This window comes from Miscanthus floridulus, chromosome 9 (genome assembly GCF_019320115.1).
Source record: "Miscanthus floridulus cultivar M001 chromosome 9, ASM1932011v1, whole genome shotgun sequence".
In the NCBI taxonomy this organism is placed as follows: domain Eukaryota; kingdom Viridiplantae; phylum Streptophyta; class Magnoliopsida; order Poales; family Poaceae; genus Miscanthus; species Miscanthus floridulus.
Window position 1 is genome coordinate 64,245,296 of NC_089588.1, and position 15,313 is coordinate 64,260,608.

General features: G+C 45.6%; 1 protein-coding gene across 1 annotated transcript in view; it reads left to right on the forward strand.

The window, feature by feature from the left end:
* LOC136480035 (two pore potassium channel b-like) overlaps nucleotides 1-14,811 on the forward strand; it is a 44,741-nt gene extending 29,930 nt beyond the window's left edge. The window contains exon 2 of the mRNA XM_066477708.1: nucleotides 13,365-14,811. Within this exon, the coding sequence (XP_066333805.1) occupies nucleotides 13,365-14,507 (1,143 nt within the window). The 3' untranslated portion in view covers nucleotides 14,508-14,811. The remainder of the gene's footprint in view (nucleotides 1-13,364) is intronic.
* The last annotated feature ends 502 nt before the right edge of the window (nucleotides 14,812-15,313 follow it).

Consider the following 15,313-nt stretch of genomic DNA (forward strand, 5'->3'; position numbering starts at 1 on the left):
CGAGTGAACCATCGTAGCTTCTGCTTGATAGGTTTGGCCTTGCTGTTGACATTCAAGGAGTGCTCGATCAAGTTCCGAGGTACACCGGGCATGTCAGCAGGTTTCCATGCGAACACATCCACGTTGCTCCTCAAGAACCTGACGAGCGCGTCTTCCTATTTGGGATCCAGGTTAGCCCCGATAAGGGCTGTTTTACTGGGATCACCGTCGACCAGCTAGATCACCTTGTGCTCCTTGGACTTGATGTTCTTGCATGGAGCCTCGAGCTCTGGGATCTCCTGGTGGTCGGTCGAGGTCTTCTTGGCGTCGAGCATGGTCTCGACCATGCGAATAGAGAGGTCGTGAGCCTCTGCTATTTTGAAACTGTCATCTTCATAGGTATAAGCTGCGTACACGTTGCCTCGGAGGGTTAGAACTCCTTTCTCGGTAGGCATCTTGAGCACCAGATACCTGTAATGAGGTATGGCCATGAACTTGGTGAGCGACGGTCAACCAAGAATAGCATGGTAGGTGCCGTCGAAGTCGGCGACCACGAAGTTGATGTAGTCGGTGCGGAAGTGGTCCGGGGTCCCAAACTGCACAGGTAGCGTGATCTGCCCGAGAGGTGTAGAGCTCTGTCTAGGGAGAACACCCCAGAACTGTGCCTCGTACAGCTTGAGGTCCGCCTGAGCTATCTTCAGGGTGGGCAGACTGTTCTTGAACAGTATATCGATGGAGCTGCCACCGTCGATCAGTACTCTATCGAACTGAACCTTGTTGATACAAGGATCGAGGACTAGGGGAAAATGCCCTGGCTCAGGTATTGCGGCCCATTGGTCCTTTCTGCTGAAGGAGATTTCACGGTGAGACCACGGAGGGAGCCGCGGATCAGTGAGGAGATTGTCGGTGTTGGCCACATTCAAGCAAGCATGGGCGAGCAGCTTGCGTTCTCGTTTGGTCTCGATGGACACTTTGCCTCCGATGATGGTGTGCACACGATCGGTTGGATTGACGTACTTGTGACGAGGGTCTGCGTCGTCGTCGTCGTTATCCTCGTTGCGCTGTTCCCCTACGTCGTTAGGCTTGTCGGACGTATCTGGAGCCTGTTGACACGTGTGGATAGACTTGAGGATGCGACAATTCTCCATGGTATGGTTTGACTTAGGATGGAGCTGGCAGGGCCCTTTCAATGCTTTGGCGTAGTCGTCTTCATAGTTACGACATCTGCCACCCTTTTTAACGGTGTTGACCTCGTCGTCGTCTTCCCAAGCACGCTTGCTCCTATAATCGTCACGGTGGTTACGCCGCTGATTACGTTGGTCACGGTGGTCGTGGGAGTCGTTGCGTTGGTTGCGGTGGTCAAAATTGTCGTTCCGACCATGGTTGCCATGGTAGTCGTCGTGGTGTGGGGGGTGGTCAGAGCGTGGAACCCTTGCTGCTTCTTCAATAATTATCTTTTTAGCATCGTCGGCGTCTGCATATTTCTTAGCGGTGGCTAGGAGCGCTGTGACCGATTCAGGTCTCTTGCGGAGGAGCTTGTCCCTTAGGGCGTCGTGGAAGCGGAGGCCAGTAATGAAAGCCTCGATTGCCTCATTGTTGAAGATTGATGGGACCTTGATGCGCATCTCCGAGGAACGCCGGACGTACTCGCGTAGTGGCTCATCTTTTTGATCTCGAATCCGTTGCAGATCGTATTTGTTGCCTGGTTGTTCACAAGTAGCAATGAAGTTGTCGATGAAGGCTTGCTTGAGCTCCTGCCAAGAGTCAAAGTAGTTTGCTGGCAAGCTGACGAGCCATTGGTGACCCGCATGGCCAACAGCGATTGGGAAATAGTTAGACATGATGTGCTCATCAGCCATGGCTGATCTACACGTAGTCTCGTAGAGCATGACCCATAATTTGGGGTTTTCCTTACCATCGTACTTCTAAAGTTTCTCAAGCTTGAAATTCTTGGGCCATATGACTTGGCGAAGGTGTGGAGTAAACTGCTTCAAATCCGGCGGGCCGTGGGCAGTGTCATATTCCATACGGCGATAACTTTTGTGGGATGCTCGATCGTCGGCTCTTTGGTTGATGCGAGCGCGCAGATCGCGTCCACCGAGGTAATGACGGAGATCGTTATTGCCATCGCGGTGATCTCGATTGCCATCTGGATTAGCCCTGCGACCGTGGTTATCACGGCGATTGTCATGGTTGTCCCAGCGGTTATCATCCCAGACGTCGCAGCGGTTGTCGTCCCGATGGCGGTTGTCATCCTAGCCACCATCATGGCCACTGTTTCCACCTTGACGGTTGTCTGATGGGTCGTTGTTGCACGAGCCATGTTGGTTGAGTGGCTGTGAGCGACTTGGGTGCTGGCGGCTGTGGCTTGACTCGACTGAGACGGATGGAGCCCGAGCTTGGTTTACAATCTCCGTGGTCTGGGCCATAGCAGCCGTCAGATAGGCTTGAATTTCATCGCGAACTGCTTGGGTTTCTGGGGTGTTGGGTAGCCGTTGCATTGTCGACATGGCGACGACTACGTTGGCACTTGGAGTCCTGAAGACCTGTTTGTCCCCCACCCTGTCGAAAGCATCGTTGAGGTCACGTGGCTAGACCCTTATGCGTCGTGCCTCCTGGTATGCTTTGGCTTCGATTTGTCGGCGATTAAACCGGTCAATATTGCGTGCTTCGCATGCAGTCCTTTCTTGTTCTGTTTCACCAACTGCTGGCGGTTCATCATTGCTGACAACATGGATCAAATCCCCTCATCTTGGCGGGAAAGATGGGAATTATGAGAACCCCGGGGCATGGTCTGGGATATCCAGATCGTACTTGACGCCTTCATCTTCATGATGCTGAAGCTCGGTGTGGACAGATGCATTAGATGCGGTGCTAGACAAGGAGCTAGAGTCACCCTCTTGGACTGTGTGGATGGATCCTTCTTGATAATCTTCAATCTGGATCATGTTGACGAAGTTGCGTGGCTTCGGCCAAGGTCAGTGCATAAAACACAGATCCAAGCGGCGTTGTAGGTTGTAGGCGTAGCTGGAGGCAGCATTTCGTAGGCCGTAGGGCTGGACCTGGTGGTTCTCCATTGAGGCTTCATACTCGGAGAGCCGGAGACCCATCGCGAAGGCTGGCCGACGACGAGCAGAGCGTCCTTCAGGAGTAGATGTGACCACAAGATCTGTACCAAGTTGTGCAGGACGACTGGTCTGAGCTGGTTGGGTAGATCTGTTGTGGGGAGCAGTTACCTGCTCATTAGGTTGACTTTGAATCATACTTACCAGAGCTAGGGTTTCAGCGAGTTTGGTGCTGACCCGATCGATGGAGTCGAGCAGGTCGGTGTTGTCGATCTACTTCCCTTTATAGCGAGGAAGCAGGTGACGAGTTGTCGGCATGGCTGAAGGTGATGCAGGCATGGTTAGAGCCAGATGTACTGTAGTCGGAGCCAGATCCATCATGGTCAGAGCCGTATCCATCGTGATCAGAGCCGTATCCGTCGTGGTTGGAGCCGTATCCACTGTGGTTGGAGCCGTAGCCGATGCAGGTGAAGTAGTGGTCGGCGCAGACTAAATCCACGCCTCCTCTGGGGTCATGGCGATGAAGTCATCAGAGCCGGTGGTCCAGGTGATCTGGCCAACGGTGAACGTGAAGTCGTTCGGTGTAGCCATGGAGCCAGAGATGATGACCATCTTGTTTGCTTGGAGAGCAGTACGCACACCCCTACCTGGCGTGCCACTATCGACGAAATATGGTTGGCAGTCTACCTAGGGATATGCCCAAGGTAGTAGATTGTCGGCAGACAGATGCGCAAGCCACAAACAAGACGGTGACGCAAGACAGACATGAGGTTTTATCCAGGTTCGGCTGCCAAGAAGGTGTAATACCTACATCCTGCGTCTGATTTGTATTGCTGTATGTCAATGAGAGATGTTTTTTAGAGGGGTCCCCTGCCCACCTTATATAGTCCGGAGGGTAGGGTTACAGATCTAGAAACTAATCCTAGCTAGTTACAATTGCCATATGTGGATGGATAAGGATTCCTATTCTAACCGACCAGGATCTTGATTGATCGCCAAATCCGCCTTGACTCCTTGTGCGGGACTCCGATCAGGTTGGCCGGGCCACACGTCGTCTTTTGGTGGACCGGACCCACCGATCCGGGCCGGCCCAAGCTTAGCCGTAAGGGTATAGGGGTTAATACCCCCACAGGAATGTTCTCTAAGATTTTTGTAAGAATGCTTCTCCCCAAATGGGCGGAGACATGCAAGAATGAGCCTCCTGAGGCCGTATTAAGAAGCTTCAAGGTTTTCATATCAAGACCCATATAGATGTGTTGAAGAAGAATAGGGGTCTTGAATAACAAGGTTGGGGACAGTATTAATGAGAGTATTAAAGTGTTTCCATGCCATGCCTAGAGATTCTTTTTTCTTTTGTTTAAATGATAGAACCTCTAAATGAAATCTGACTACCCTAGAGATGGGAAAGAATTGCTAGCAAAAGCTAGAACACAGGGCTTCCCAATCTCCTTGTCTACTCCCTATGGTGAGATCGTACCAATGTTTAGCTTTTCTCGTCAAAGAGAAAGGAAAAAGCTTCCATTGTAAGGTTTCATCTAACAGGCCTACAATGTGCAAGTATGCACAGGTCTGCTCAAACTCATTTAGGTGGGAATAGGGGTTTTCATCATCTTTGCCCAAAAAGGGTCGATCCTGAACCATGTTGATTAAACATGAGTGTAGCTCATAGCCAGGTGTTAGGATAGGCTCTGAAGACTCTTTTGGCTATAGGCTTGTGCTCATGGGTGCACCGTATTGGTAGATAGGGGTGGATTCTAGATCCCTGGTAAAAAGAAAAAGAATAAAAGAATAATGATACAAGGATAAGCTAGGTTCGAAGTTAACTTAGCAACCGTTTCCCTGGCAATGGCGCCAGAAATGCTTGTTGGTATAAATTAATGCGCACAGAATAATCCACAAGTGCACAAATATTATACTGATGTTGCACTTCACTAGGAGTACCTAGTTTTATATCGAACTCAAGGACATGTGTGTGAGAATAACCAAATCTTACTTAACCCAACTTCACAATCAAGGCTAGATAATAGGAGCATAGAGGAGACTGCTAAAGTCTTCTAGTTCTAACATCAGTAAGTTTGCCTTCTATTCTTCAATTCTAGGGATATTACTTGAGAAAACATAGACAGAGTATGTTTCCTATGGCAACAAAGTCCTGCTAGGCCAACTAATGGGAGGTGGACTACAGAGGATTCAATGAGGCTATAAGAGTCACCCTCGCGAGCTACCACCGATACAGAAAATAGGGTACATCCACGAGTAACCAAGTCTAAGCACCATGCTTACAATACAAATACTACTTTAACCTAGGAGCTACAAGGATTAAAGTACTCAAAAGAGAGTCGCAAACCTAAAGAACAATATGAACAAGATGCTTACTTGAATTAGAAGTCAATTACTAAAGAAATCTTAGAAGTAAGCTCATGAAGAACTTGACTCCGCTAGGGTACAAGCGGTAGAGAGAGCACTGACAGGCCGGGATTCCTCCAAACTCTTCCCTCTCACTCTATCTCACTATCTCTAATACAAGACTAGATCCTATTGAGGACTAATCTTGTCTTGACATTTTGGCTTTTCACCTCTTAGGATCAAATAAGGCATCTGCCCTAGAGGGGGTGCAGGCTTGTATATATAGGATGGAGAATCAATCCTGAGCCCTGGGATCAAACCGACTTGAATAAACTACGAAGATGCAATCCTTGAGGTAGTAGTGAACCGACATAGCAGGGCTAATTCCCTTAAGGTCTTGGAGTGAATAGCCAAAGGCAGAATGATGTTTTTCCAAGATAGCTAGCAAGCGTCAGGATTCTTCCTAAGAGAGTTTATCACTTATGATCACAGGAGAATCTTGATCATTATTAAGAAAAGCATATCTAAGACCAGAATGTAGGGTTTTAAGTTCGATGGTGGGCTTTGGTGGTTCTAGCAATTCATCAAGAGGTTTAGACTCCATAGGATTTTCCCCTTCTTACTCGATGAAGATCTGAGCATCATCTTCAAGGTTGGGTTCAATCAAATAATCAAGAGATGCAACATTAATCTCTTCCATTGGGTCTTCCTCAGGAATTGGCTCACTCTCAGCATTTAGAGAATGAGTAATGGGTATAGAAAGCTTAAAGTCCTTCCAAAGTCGTATATTCAACTTCCCCATTTGTCCTCCTTGGATAACTCTTTCAATTGGTTGTCCTATCAATAGGTCGAACTCCATAATATCAAACATATAGAAGCTCAGATGAACCTTGGTTCCCTTTACCTAGATAGGGAGGACATACAAAATTCCCTAACTTAGGAGAATATGTCCTGAAAGACTTTTTAACAACTTTGTTATTGGGGTTAATAGCATGTGTTTCAATAAATCGTGAGCAAAACATGTAGACATGATATTAACACCCACAACTGGATTATAAAGAGCATCGAAAGAAGCTTTATTAATTTGACAACAAATGGATATAGAAGGTGAATCTAAGCGAATCGCATCAGAGGAAAGCTTTGATTCTTCTAACCATTCATTGCTTATAACAGACACTACCTCTTTCGTAGTCTTTTTAAGGAAAGCTTCCTCAGAAGGATCTAGAGGTTCATGCAATGATTTCCTAGACTTCTAGGGTCTCCTCATGGTAAGGTAATTCAAGGTGTTTCCATATTCATCAAAAAGTTCATCCTCGAATTCAATCATGAAATCCAAAATCGAAGTTTCCTCCTTTTTCGGTGGTTCAGGATTTGGGATAGCTGAAGTTGGTGATGGGTCTATTAAAGATTCGGGTTCAGCTATGGGGGATTCTTCCTCTAACTATTTCTCTTCTACTTCCTCAGGGATGTTCTCTAAGATTTTTGTAAGAATGCTTCTCCCTGAATTGGTGGAGACATGCAAGAACTAGCCTCCTAAGGCCATATTAAGAAGCTTCAAGGTTTTCCTATCAAGACCCATATAGAAGTGTTGAACAAGAATAGGGTCTTGAATGGCAAGGTTAGGGCCAGTATTAATGAGAGTATTAAAGCGTTTCCATGCCATGCCTAGAGATTCTTTTTTATTTTGTTTAAAAAATAGAACCTCTAAACAAAATCTGACTACCCTAGAGATGGGAAAGAATTGCTAGCAAAAGCTAGAACACAGGGCTTCCCAATATCCTTGTCTACTCCCTATGGTGAGATTGTACCAACGTTTAGCTTTTCTCATCAAAGAGAAAGGAAAAAGCTTCCATCATAAGGTTTCGTCTGACAGGCCTGCAATGCGCAAGCATGCACAGGTCTGCTCAAACTCATTTAGGTGGGAATGGGGGTTTTCATCATCTTTGCCGAAAAGGGTTGATCCTGAACCATGTTGATTAAACACGAGCACAGCTCATAGCCAGGTGTTTGGATAGGCTTTGAAGACTCTTTTGGCTATAGGCTTGTGCTCATGGGTGCACCATATTGGTAGATAGGGGTGGATTCTAGATCCCTAGTAAAAAGAAAAAGAATAAAAGAATAATCATACAAGGATAAGCTAGGTTCGAAGTTAACTCAGCAACTGTTTCCCGGCAACGACGCCAGAAATGCTTGTTGGTATAAATTAATGCGCACAGAATAATCCATAAGTGCACAGATATTATACCGATGTAGCACTTCACTGGGAGTACCAAGTTTTATATCAAACTCAAGGACATGTGTGTGAGAATAACCAAATCTTACTTCACCCAACTTCACAATCAAGGCTAGATAATAGGAGTATAGAGGAGACTGCTAAAGTCTTCTAGTTCTAACATCGGTAAGTTTGTCTTCTATTGTTCAACTCTAGGGATATTACTAGAGAAAACACGGGCGGAGTATGTTTCTTATAGCAACAAAGTCCTACTAGGCCTACTAATGGGAGGTGGACTACAGAGGATTTGATGAGTCTATAAGAGTCACCCTCGTGAGCTACCACTGATCCAAAAAATAGGCTACATCCACGAGTAACCACACTTACACTATGAATACTACTTTAACCCAGGCGCTACAAGGATTAAAGTACTCAAAAGGGAGTCGCAAACCAGAAGAACAATATGAACAAGATGCTTACTTGAATTGGAAGTCGATTACTAGAGAAATCTCAAAAGCAAGCTCAAGAAGAACTTGATTCCACTAGGGTACAAGCCGTAGAGAGAGCACCGAAAGGCCAGGACTCCTCCAAACTCTTCCCTCTCACTCTATCTCACTATCTCTAATACAAGACTAGATCCTATTGAGGACTAATCTTCTCTTGATTGCTAGCTCTGATCCTGGTGGAATATGAATTATGGTTTCTTACTTCTCAGCTCTCAGGATCAAATGAGGCATCTACCTTGGAGGGGGTGCAGGCTGGTATATATAGGTCGGAGCATCAATCCTGAGCCCTCGGATCAAACCGACTTGAATAAACATCGGAGATGCAATCCTTAAGGTAGTAGAGAACCGACATAGCAACGGGAGGCTGACATGGGGGCCCATAGGCCGGTCGGCCTATAGGTGGGGCCGGCCGACCCCACATGTTAGGGGCATGGGCTTTGCTTCGGTGATTCGCCTTCTAGAGTCTTCCCACGTTGATTATGCGGCGGAATTCTGTGATTTCTTTTGATGAATAGGTCCTCGGTGGTTTTCTAATTAAATCCAGCTGAAAACACAAATTCACTAAAACTAAAGGAAATTGTTAGTTTAAACCCCTAAGTCTACAAGTTATATTGTTGATCCTTTTTAGCCATTTATACAAGTTATATTGATGGTTTATGATGAATGTTAACTACCGTCAACAAACTCCCCCACATGTAGACTTTACTCATCCTCGATAAAAGGATGGAGTACTTAAGACATAACCTTGGGACAAGTCATCAACATAAAACCATTCCTAGTCATGCATGCACTATAGGATTCAAAGTGTCTACCATGAAACTTTGGGCGGTTGAAAAATGGAACAGCTGAAACATTATGAGTAGATCTTTCGGTAGCCATTTCTTTCAAACCGTAGCTTCGATTAGCTTGTCTCTCGTGACTGTGTGTTCGTAGCAATGTGTAGAATCGTATTTCAAACTCTTTTACTTAGTTTTCTATGATTGGTGTATTGTTCTAATGTAGATGTAATTGTATGCTATGCATGGATGTTTGTGTGGTGTTCTATGATTACGTCCAGTCGGTGAGAAATACGTGGTGATCAAGAAGAAGAAGAAGAAGAAGAAGAAGAAGAAGAAGAAGAAGAACGTTGAAGATTAAAGCTTAACGAAGGATCGGTGTTTTAAGGCGAGTATAGCATGAGATCTTACTTGTTGTCCTATTCACTTGAATAATTTAATCATATACATGTGTCTACCTTGGCAACCATAGTAATTTTCCTAGCTATTTGATATCCTGGATTCCTTGATTCCTATGGGTTATTGCATTGGGTAGTATGATGCTAGTGCTCAAACTAAATCCATGATCTTGTAACTTGACTAATGGTATATGCAATAAACATTAAAAGATGTTTTTTAGCAACATGGAATAAGGGGGCTAGAGCATTGGGACGTTTTTATGGTACTCTAGATTCCTCTCCCTAAGGACTTATCTATAAGCGAACATCCAGGACTTACAGTATAGCTATGAGGGCTACATGGCTCTAGCTTTAGCTCAGTATGATGACCTTTTCTAGCTTGTTAGTGGTTACCTTTATTGGTGTAAGAATGGCTTGACGAATCCGGTATAGTGCGGCCTTTGTCCCCTTGTGTATAGGTTGCGCGTCATTGTGTCATCGGGAAGGAGGGCTCTATATCTGTTTGTCGAGTGAATCTAATGGCCCTAACTTATTAGACAAATCTTTGAAAGGCTTCATAGTGAACCCTACCAACTTTCCTTGGTAGTGGGTCAAGAGGCTGATCACCTCGGGCGAAAGGGTAAATCACGACTCACGGTGAAAGCGTACAACCTCTACAGAGTGTAAAACTGGTATATCAGCCGTGCTCACGGTCACGAGTGGCCTTGGACCCTTATGGAATAGATGATGAACACTAATGATACGGATGATGAAGATGCTCATTAATGATTACTGTTTATGCTATTCATTATTCATGTTTACCTGATCATGTGTTTATATGGGCTTGTGATAAACTTGTTGCTACTCCTATGCTAAAATTGTGACAATTAAAAGCTAATCGCAGTTAAACCAGTGTCATCCTTTTGAGCCTCATGAACCCCATGTTATATTTGTTGAGTACAACATGTACTTACGCTTGCTTTACTTTTTAAATCTTTGAAAAAATCCCGGATGGGTACCAGATTGCTAGAGTTTGGAGGAATTAGGCTTGCGATCAACCAGTCAGTTGTCCCTATGGAACTGGAGTCTTCACCCCAAAGATCAGAGTTGCTTTCCGCTGTTTGCTATCTAAGGTTATATTCTTTATACTAGGTACGTTATATATTGGGCATTGTCTATTGATATTACCCTTATTTGTAGCTATATGTGAGAATTGACTTTCTGGGCTCATATATGGTGTGTTTCTGGTTTTGTTCTTAAAATTGGGTGGGACAGATTTCATACCACCTCAATATCATGTTGTTGGAAATGCCTCCAAATCATCACAACATGTTGCTATCGGGTACTTCACACTACTACACAACTGACTATCATTGTTGTGTCAAAACCCCTATCACTGTTGGAAACTGAACCCACAGAGGGAAAGTGCCAGTGATGAGTCTTTCCTATTGCTGCCGGTTCATCTGACCCGGTAGTGATAACAATCATCACTGCTGGCTCTTCGTGCTAAACCGGCAGTGGACTAGACCCGACAATGTTGATTTGAGGAACCATGTCGTCTTTAGTTACAACTAGCAGTGATATGCCCATGATCACTATCAGCTTATGTATGGACCGGACAGTGATATGATTTGCCCATATTCTTAAATTAATTTATTATTATTTTTGTGTGATACTTTTTATTTTCTAAGGTTATATAATACAAATGTTACAGTAATGTATAAGTTACAATGAAAATGCATATATTACAACAGTCTTTTCAACATGTTTGGATCACAACCTCTCTTATCCTTGGCTAGAGGAATGCAGAAAGATCCGTTTTCACTCAACACGTCGTCCATGATGAAGGCTGCTAGCACATCTTGGAATCCTCTGATCTTGAAGTCTAACAACTTTTCGGTTTTAAGTTCATTGTGCTATTTTTGATGCAAGATGATATTGAAATGCACAAGTGTTTGACAAAACAGTAGGTTGTTTTGTTGAATTAACCGATATACAAGAAATGGGAAGCATACACACCATTTTATTTCCTTCCATTATACTCTCACCGAGGTACTAGTGCATTTCGATTCCCACATAAAACCCACATTCATTGTTGGTCATTGGCTGCTCTAGCTAGGGTATGCATTTGCATATAATCAACATCGAATTAGACCATCCTGTCCCCTTCCATATTTTCCTTGACTCTATGTGGCATTATAAAGTGTGAAAGAATGTGACATTAGAATGTGCTATGTGATTAGAAAATTATGTCATTGGCTTCACTTACTCATTTAGCACTCTGAGTAGGTCTTTGATTTGAGAAAGTTTCCTTCTATTTGAGTCCCACACCTTAACACGTGATCTGCAGGAAAGAATTAGCCTTCGTGGTGAGGTTAACCGAGCATTGCATGAGTGTTAACCCGAAGAGACATGGTGCTACGATTGCAGGATTTGGGTCATTGTGGTAGGAAGCCAGATCATGTGTGCCAAATCTCCACCAAATCAATAGTTATCTTTACGTAACAGAAGACCGGGTACCTCGCTCCCATCAAGTAGTAATTTGAGCTTCAGATGTCGTTATCAAGTTCATTCTTTATCCTAATTTAGTCAGTTTTGCCATTGTCCTATAAATCCAAAAAAATGCCCAACAAAATTTTGATGTTCATCGTTGTTTTTCATTGTCCCAAAACTGTTTGCGTCTTTGTAGTGTATTTTATTTCAGTTTGCTTTATTCAATTGTTGTTCCTCGCGGGTTGTCGTGCTCATTGGTTTAATCGAGTCTTGGTTTAGTCTCTCTGTGGAGTCTTGTTTGCTGTTCTGATCCTTCGTATTTTGGTTGTCATCACTTGTTGGTGCGTTCGTCTGGAGTCCATAGGGGACACTGGTGGATATTACAGTTGTTTACATAGTGCCGCAAGAGAAAAAGAGAGAGAAAGAAGAATTATCCATCACATGTGATACTACTAGTTCTAAAAGTACGGTCTCCCAACTATTCATATTATACAGTGTGGCACTTTCTGGTAATAAAAAGGTAAAAAAAAAGACAAAAAGGTGCAAAGAAAAGGAAGAAAAAGCCACACCAAAAAAAGAAATAGAAATAGAAGCAAAGGAAAAAAATCTTTGAGAAGTGCTCTCATTCTTAGAGTCTGTCGTACTAAGTTGTATTGTTGTTTGCTTGAATTAGATTCACGATGAGTTTAGCCAGACGACTAACTTAGATTACTTTCCAGTTTTGCAAAATTTTTGAATTAAACTATTGTCATTCCTTGCTATTTTTGACCTTCCAAGCTCTAGATATATAATTCTACTTACACCAAAGCGATGGTTCAAACTTCAGTTAAAATCAGGCACTCCTTCCCTCTACAGGTACGAGTAACTCTGATGTATGTAGTAACAATCACCAAGCCTCCATGTGAGATGGAGGCGTTCGGATTGGTGGATCGTGCATACGAGTAGCGCGTTCGGATTGGCCTAATAGCAATCGCAGATCATAAACGTCATTTATGTTCACCGATCGATGCATGACAAGTAAGGGCATGTACAGTTCACATACGAGGAGTCGTCTGTAGACGCCTTGAATCTATCATAAAGACGAATAAAAAGGCTTGATCATACAATTCAGACGGAGGTTGTGTGCAAACTGTTTAATGTTTTACATGTAGTCAAGATTAATCATGAGTATCATTTTATATACCACTGTGTTGCTATTTGATAGATAAACTATAATACCTTATTGACAAGCAATTTAGGAAATACTTGCTTCTGTTATATCTTTACATGTGGATCAAACATAATAAATTATAAAGAATATGCAACAAAAATTCCATGTCAATTCTACCAGGGAAATAATTGCAGGTTCCGATTCAGATAGCCTGCTTAGCCCCAATTATTGAAACCACCCACGCGTATGCCCCAAACGAAGAGGAGAACTCAAGTACTAAGTACTCCTAGTAGTATATTAAGGAAGGAAAGCGCCTGCCAATTTTGTGATGCAGGACTGTGTCATGTAGCTGGACACGTGGAGCCTCGAGAGTGACCCAAGCAAGCAAGAGATTCGACACTTCAAACTCATCATCATCATCAGTTCGATCCTCGGCTCCATGCAACTCTGAAATTTCAAGCAAATCATTCGTCTCGTCTCCTCGCAAACCTCTCATCTGCTCGTTGTTTCCCTTCTTTGCGACGGTGAAGTCTTGGTGCAGAAAAAATGGTGGAGAACGGCGTCAAGCAGCCCCTGTTACAGAGCTGGGGCAAGAAGGTTCCGGCGCTGCAGGACGGTGCCGTCCACCGACGCGGCGCAAGAATCTCCTCCGCGGAGCCAAGACGACCCGAGCCTGCAGCGCGGCAGCGCAGCTGGCACCCAGCTGGCGCCGCCCAAGCCCAAGGAGCTCCTGCGGGGGGCGCGGCCGAGCTTCCGGCTCGCCGGCGTCCTCCTGCTGGCGTACCTCCTGGCCGGGACCATCGCGTTCTACCTCACCATGGACCACATGTCCGGCGACCGCACCGGGAGCCGCGTGGTGGACGCGCTCTACTTCTGCGTGGTCACCATGACGACCGTCGTGTACGGCGACCTCGTCCCGGCCAGCGACGCCGCCAAGCTGCTCGCCTGCGCCTTCGTCTTCGCCGTTGTGGCCCTCGTCGGCACGTTCCTCAGCAAGGCCGCCGACTACCTCGTCGAGAAGCAGGAGGCGCTCCTGTTCCGCGCGCTCCACCTCCGCCGCTCGGACGACCGCAAGGCGCTGCGCGCCATGGAGGCCAACAAGGTCCGGTACAAGCTCTACACCGCCGCGGTGCTCCTGGCCGTGATGCCCGCCTCCGGCACGGCGTTCCTCGTGGAGGTGGAAGGGATGCGCCCCGTCGACGCCTTCTACTGCGTGTGCGCCACCGTGACCACGCTCGGGTACGGCAACCTGAGCTTCTCGTCCGTGCCCAGGCGCGCGTTCGCAGCCGCCTGGATCACCGTGAGCACGGTGGTGGTGGCGCTCTTCTTCCTGTACGCGGCGGAGCTGGCCGCCGAGCGGCTCCAGCGGGCGCTGGCACGGTGGGTGCTCAGGCGCCGAACCACCTGCACGGACCTCGAGGCGGCGGACATGGACGGCGACCACCGGGTCGGTGCCGCGGACTTTGTGCTGTACAAGCTCAAGGAGCTGGGGAAGATCAGCCAGGAGGAGATCGTAGAGTTCCTGGAGGAGTTCAACGAGCTCGACGCCGACAACTTCGGCACCCTGTCGCCGCACGACCTCATCGTGGCACAGCCCGGTTAGCGCGGCAATCGCTGGCGACCAGCAAGGTAGGTGGACTGAGTCAGCGTCTAGAGTATTCTCGACCAGCGTGCCACAGACGCAGAGTTCTGTTGGCAACTTTTGGAGCTGGGACACGCTGAAAGCTGTAGTAGGGCCAATTCTGTAACCCGGTTCTTTTTTCAATATTCTTTCTTGGGTCTGTGGTGGTTAGGGGCGAAAACGGTATGGATATTTTCTTACCGTATTCGGGACCGAATCCGTTTAGAAAAGTTCAGATCTGTTCGTATCTGAGTCCGGATATTCAACATCCGATACCGTATCCATATCCAAATAATCAAACCGTATATTTATGACGTCAATATCCAATCATGTTCTATCTGTCATGGTTGATAATATTTGTATTCGAATCCGAATCCAGACAAAAATATGTCATGGTTGATAATATTTGTATTCGAATCCGAATCCAAACAAAAATATAAAAACAAATTTAATATCAGTGATATCGGTTGATATCGAATCCCTTTTCTTCCACAGTCATGGTCGTGGGGTTATCCAGAGGATGGCTGCCACAGTGCCAAGTTGGGGTCACGCAGTAGATGCAGCCCTTCACAACGTAGGTCTAGTCAAAACAGATGGCATATTTCGACTAATGTCTCGTGAAATTAAGAGTTGGCATATTACGGGGATGAGACGAGTCTGTATGGTATGCAGTTTGCTTGACTCCGGTTCTCGAAATAGGAGACTTTGCTGAGAATGGTCTAATATGCCCCTAGATTATGTTTGGTGTATGTTTTGATTTTTGTAAGCATATGTCATTTGCAATTGCA